This window comes from Bidens hawaiensis, unplaced genomic scaffold (genome assembly GCF_021521415.1).
Source record: "Bidens hawaiensis isolate Kalapana, Puna unplaced genomic scaffold, B.hawaiensis_p1.1 tig00010597_1, whole genome shotgun sequence".
Classification (NCBI taxonomy): domain Eukaryota; kingdom Viridiplantae; phylum Streptophyta; class Magnoliopsida; order Asterales; family Asteraceae; genus Bidens; species Bidens hawaiensis.
The window spans coordinates 116752-122751 of record NW_027491812.1 but is presented as its reverse complement, the minus strand read 5'-3'; the positions used below and the strand labels follow the sequence as shown (position 1 = coordinate 122751).

At 33.8% G+C, this 6000-nt stretch overlaps 1 protein-coding gene across 1 annotated transcript; it reads left to right on the top strand.

The window, feature by feature from the left end:
• The first annotated feature begins 501 nt into the window (after nucleotides 1–501).
• Nucleotides 502–1851, top strand: LOC143535748 (cyclin-D3-1-like). Its single transcript, XM_077029918.1, has 3 exons — nucleotides 502–1049; nucleotides 1129–1333; nucleotides 1423–1851. Exons 1-3 carry the CDS (start codon nucleotides 636–638, stop codon nucleotides 1707–1709), a joined length of 906 nt encoding a protein of 301 aa, XP_076886033.1. The 5' UTR covers nucleotides 502–635; the 3' UTR covers nucleotides 1710–1851.
• The last annotated feature ends 4149 nt before the right edge of the window (nucleotides 1852–6000 follow it).

Below are 6000 nucleotides of genomic sequence, written 5' to 3'. Positions count from 1 at the left end.
TTAACTTCCGATTACCACCCAACATTGTTAACCTTCCCTTTCATGCATCAATCAACCACCATCGCCACTTACATCAATCATTGTGAGCAGTTCATGAACATAAACTAACATAAATGAGCAAAGTTAAATGAACATAAATGAGCAAAGGTAAACGAGTATATATGAACAAACATAAACGAACACAAACAAATATAAACGAATATAAATGAATAGAAACGAACAAATATGCTACGTTAAGTAGATGATTCATTCAATATTTCATTTATAAATGAACATAACCAAACATAAATAAATCAAAATTGATTAAAGTATATTACAAACGTCTTAATAATAAATTAAACTAAAATTCAAAAATATATTTACAATATTAGAATCAGTAAATGCAAAAAAAAAAATAAATAAATGTAATACAAAGACAAAAGCTAGAGTATGTGTATATATATTAAGAACAACCGTGACTTTCTGTCTCAAAAAATCTCAACCTTTTCATTTATGTTTTCAAGAAGTAGAAGCAGTCTTCCTTCTTCTTGGATGGATACAAGAGAAAGAGAGTAGAGAGACAAAGAGAACTAAGAACCAATGGATAATTGCCTGCAAACACCTACCACTTTCTCTTCTCTCTAATCCATCCATCCATGGCCATTTCTTCACCTTCATCTTCATCTTTCTTAGACACACTCTTCTTCAGTGAAGAGCAAGATCATCCATGGATGCATCATGAACATCACCACCAAGATTTCTTCTGGGAAGATGAAGAACTTGTGTATCTTTTCACCAAAGAACAATTACAAACACTCCATCCATGGCCCCATGACCCCTCACTTTTACTTGCTCGCAAAGATGCTGTTGACTGGATCCTAAAAGTCAAATCCCACTTTGGATTCACACATCTCACTTCCATTCTGGCCATTAATTATCTGGACAGGTTTCTTTTAACTCTTCACTTCCAGCAAGATAAGCCATGGATGATCCAACACATTGCTGTTACTTCACTTTCACTAGCTGCCAAACTTCAAGAAACACAAGTCCCATCTCTCTTAGATCTTCAAGTATGTCAAGTTTCTTCACATAAGTTTATACTTCATGCATAACAACTTGTACCCTAATTAGGGTTTTGTGTTCTGGCAGGTGGAAGACACGAATAATTACTTGTTTGAGCCTAAAAACATACAGAAAATGGAGCTTTTAATGATGTCAAAACTGGAATGGAAGATGAACCCAGTTACGCCAATCTCATTTCTTGATCATATTGTTAGAAGACTTGGATTAAAGACTCATCTTCATCCGGATTTCATCAAGAAATGTGAAGATCTTGTTCTATTCTTGGTTTCTGGTAATCTTTTCCACTTAAGACTAAAAACATGTAATCTTTTTTTTAAGAAACAACTTATAATGTTTTTGATGGTTTTGCTTGGATTAAAGATTCAAGATTTGTGGGTTATCAGCCATCGGTATTGGCCACAGCTGCAATGCTTCATGTTATAGAACAAGTTGACCTTTTCAACTGTGTTGACTATCAGAATCAGCTTCTGGAAGTACTCAAAACCACTAAGGTTTGTCTCTTGTCCTTTGTAGTATGTACCAGGTACCCACACTTTATGATCTTTTATTTGGTGTGTGTGGGTGTGTTTACTGGATTGAGTACAACTTTATCTGCATTCGGTGCAGCATTTATTGAGCACAAAGGATTCCTATCTTTGGATAACTGAGCCATGTCTTTGACCATGGCAGCACCAGTACATAAACCATTTGTTATTTTTTTTTCTTTTTAATTAAATTTTAATAAAGAAGAATCACGTATGGCATTGCAAGATAATTCAGGCAAATTTTGAAGCTTATAACGGTAACGACATAGAGTTAAAGATTAACTATAAGGTTACGGGTATTAGTTTAACTAAAAACAGAAAAACGCCTGACAACTAATTAAAAACGCGTAACGGTTTAATTAAAAGCACAATTATTATTTAATCTTCAACAAATATATAAAAAATATGAATGAAGCATTTTGACTTGTTGGAATTGGTTGTGGCCCCATAATATTAAGCCTGACTCCTTTTATTCACAATCTAATCCAACTCAACTTTTTAATAAAAATTAATTTCTCTTTTTTCCACCTATACAACCCAAAACAACCTAACTTTTCATTTTTATTTACAACCCAACCCAAACCAATTATTTTAATACATATATATCTTATTAAATTATAGAACAAATTCATGTGTAAGGTTTATATATCATTACAAATAAATTAATTATAAAAACATTCATAATACAAGACGTATAAACGACAGACTTGAAAGAGGCTTATATATATTATTTCACATGGACGACAATGAACAAATAATTTATCATTTTTTATATAGAAAATGCTAGTAAAAATCTCAAATAAAGTTTTGCTTATTATATCTTTCTGATTATCTAACTAAACCAACTGAATAATTGATATTTAGCATTAGTAATCTGAAATGTTACAATCAAATCCTTACAGAAACCAAAGCAGATATATGAAATCTCAAACAAGACCACCACCACCACACATAAACCCAACCCAAAAGGGGCCCCACCCACACCCCCTTACTGTGAAAGTGTCAGATATCCTGAACAAAATTGAACGTACCTACAAACCACAACACACACCTTGTGACACAAATAATTGTGCAACACCTGACACTTATTTCTACTAGCTTCACTTCCAGTGTGGCCCTCAACAAATTTTTTTCCTAGAATAAACTATAAAATAATATATATATGTAATAAACTATTGTAAGTTCTAATTAAAATGATGTTAAGCGAAAAACATATAGTTATTTCTGTAGAGTATATATATAAAAGGCACAACAACAATATTTTTTGGTCATAAACATTCATTTATGCATAAGGATAAGGTAGCTAGGTGATAATGAATGCACTTGCATATCTATGGTCACACTATGGTGTCCTTAAGCCTGAAGTGTCAATTTTGCATTAGGTGTAAAAAGAAAACAACACATGAGGTCTCACTTTTGGATTTGAATACTTAAAGCTAAACAGATCGTATGCATGATCTAGGTTAGAATAGGGTGGTCCCTGAAATCTGGAACAATTTAGCTACAACGGGTTTGAAAATCTTAACCCGAGTGGTCCACTTTGTGTTGTGTTTAATGCCGCCATGAGAAGCCTAGGTCAGTATTTAACATGTCGTAGGTAGTAAAAACGTGTTAATGTCATAATCCCTTTAGATGGATAAATACAGCTTCAATTTTCTTCATTTCTGGTTGGTACACACACAGATGAATTTGAAACACACTGTATTATACCGATCCATAAATTACTTGTCAAAAGAATAATTTTGTGTGGTCTTGAATTATTTGTGTTATCATTATTGATTATTAAATAATCACTAGACAAATGCTGAAATTGTATGGTACAAGTCAGAATGGCTTTCTTGCTTTCGTTGTTTCATAAGTAGTACAAGGTTTCATAGTATGCACTGCATTCAAAGCTTAAACTGGCCCAAGACAAATTCATAATTATTTCAAAAAATATTTCTGTTATTTTGGTTAAAACTGAACCTCACACATGAAAATACCCTATTAACCGAAACCCATTGGTTTCTAAAATCCTGTAACTGAAATTTTCGATCTTGGCACAGTTATATTCTAGAATAGAATAAACCGGTCAATGCACCCTTAAACCATACAATCATAGTTGTTTTCATGGTTTTCCTAAAACATTATAGTTCTTCATGCATCACTTACAATACTGTATATTTAATGCTGACTTTTAAATGAAATACATTATTGTACAAGAAAATTTAGTTAAAAAAGAAAGAAAAAGACCCTGGAGCATGTTTTCTAGCTTTTTTTCTTCTTTCTAGTTTCTATATCGAAGTGATGTAAATACGTAATGTCCAAATCCAACCAGTTTTGACCAAAATAGACCCTTTTGGGATAGAATTAAAATGGGTTTAAATGTGGTCCAGCCCAATTTTTTAGTCAGTCATTTTTTGGGCCACTTTTACATGAGTATTCCGGATAGATCTCCTATCTTTATCTCTATAATTACATTAAAAATTATTAAATTTTCTTTTTTGTTTCTAGAACGGCATTGCATTTTCTCCTTCATATTCACTTAATAATATTTTTTATACATTTATCATATTTTTTCTCTCCCCCACTCATAACCATTTTCAACAAATATTAAAATATTATAAATGGCGAACAAGGTTTCTCCAAATTTACTCGTGAACAGTAACATTTTCTCTCTTTTCAACTTGCAACTACTTACAAACGTACTTAAAAAAAATAGAGAACACCTTCACATAATTTAGAGGTGCTATTGTAGTATTGTAAATTATGGAGCTATTGTGAATGCTCCAAACCAAATCAAACTATTGATGTACATTTGCTCACGTTTAGACACTCAATAGTGGATTTGAGCTTAATTTGCTCAATCTTAACCAGCGGCCTTTTTGGTTCAAAATCACCTAAAATGAGTTTGTTCATATTTCATTTGGATATTATTATTTACACAAATTTATGACCAGGCCGGCGTATCTTGCTTCTAAACCGGTTTATAAACCAAATCGGTTTGAGTCAAACCGGTTTTGACCAGCCGTTGACCAAACCGGTTCGGTTTGGGTTTGAAACCGGTTTTGTACACCTCTATGCGTGAGGTCTATAGGTGTCCAGACAATGTATCCTAAGTTAGTAGAGCCGTCACAAGATTTCGTTTTCAATTTTGGGCTTTTTACCAAGGATTATTTCAGCCTCTGGATTACAACATTCGTTTCGTTGTTAAAATTTAATCACTCAAGTCCATTTAGTTGAACTTTTGCACAAAATTAGATAATTACATGTTACCCCTAATTCTGAAGTGCGAATAAGTTTCTAAAATAATTGAATTAGAATCATACCAATAGCCAATGAGCTGGTGGTAGAGTGGTAAGGGAAAGTTGGTGTTCCATGTGACCTATGCTTGATTTCCGCACTCATCATTTAGTTTCGGTGGCACCGGGTGATGATGCGAGACTAGGCGAACATGTGGCACTCACTAGTTGGATCCTTGAACTTAGCGGCTTTTATCTCATGGCATTGTCATGCCTTCGGAAGAGTGTTCACGAGCGTTGGCCTTAGATGAGGGTTTTTTAGGATTGAAAGGCAAGTGTACCATGATGTGGTGAATTTAGGCAGTAACCAATTTGTAAGATTTGTTGGTCGTTCAAAAAAAAAATCATACTAACAAAATATATTGTGAATTCATCAATATTTTATACAATATACAGAAAAAATTTCTCATTGTAGTACATATAAAATTGGATGCTACATAACGAATGTAATATAACACCATTTTAAGTCCGTGTGTAGTGGAGATGATGGAGCTGCCATCACCTTGCCAAGTCAGCACCTCCATTCCGTTAAATCATTTCACCTTTGTAAAGATGGCGAGCCAAACTTCAATCCCCGGTTAACGGGTGTGTGAGTCAAGGAGGTGAGGCCACTCACAAACCAACCAATCATATATATATATATATATATATATATATATATATATATATACACACATATATATATATTTAATGTTAAGTTAAAAGTTAAAAGTACTACATAACTATTAAAGGACGGGTCAGTAAAAATCTCACTGCCTGCGTGACAATTTAACATGACCGTTTAGCATCAACCACTTCATAGTCTTATGTAGAGGTGCACAAAAAACCCGAACCCGGAACCAGACCTGAAAAAAATACCCGGAACCGGTTTTTTTAATACCCGAACCCGACCCTACCCGTAGGGTACGGATAGGGTATGCATTTTAGTACCAAAACCTGTACTCGGAACTGGGCCCGATTTATACTCGGTAATACCCGAAACTCGGAACCAGTTCCATACCCGAAACCAGGTTTTTCCAATACCCGAAACCAGGTTTTACAAATACCCGATCTATACCCGAAATTACCCGTAAAATACCTGACAAATACCTGAAAATACCCTTAAAATTGTAACCCCGTAAAAAAATCCAATC

What these genes read in the sequence shown, in the direction of transcription:
- LOC143535748 (XM_077029918.1), top strand. Translation starts at nt 636, where the DNA reads ATGGCCATTTCTTCACCTTCATCTTCATCTTTCTTAGACACACTCTTC. An exon ending in CATCTCTCTTAGATCTTCAA is followed by an intron (nt 1,050 to 1,128) that starts GTATGTCAAGTT and finishes GTGTTCTGGCAG; the next exon opens with GTGGAAGACACGAATAATTA. An exon ending in TGTTCTATTCTTGGTTTCTG is followed by an intron (nt 1,334 to 1,422) that starts GTAATCTTTTCC and finishes CTTGGATTAAAG; the next exon opens with ATTCAAGATTTGTGGGTTAT.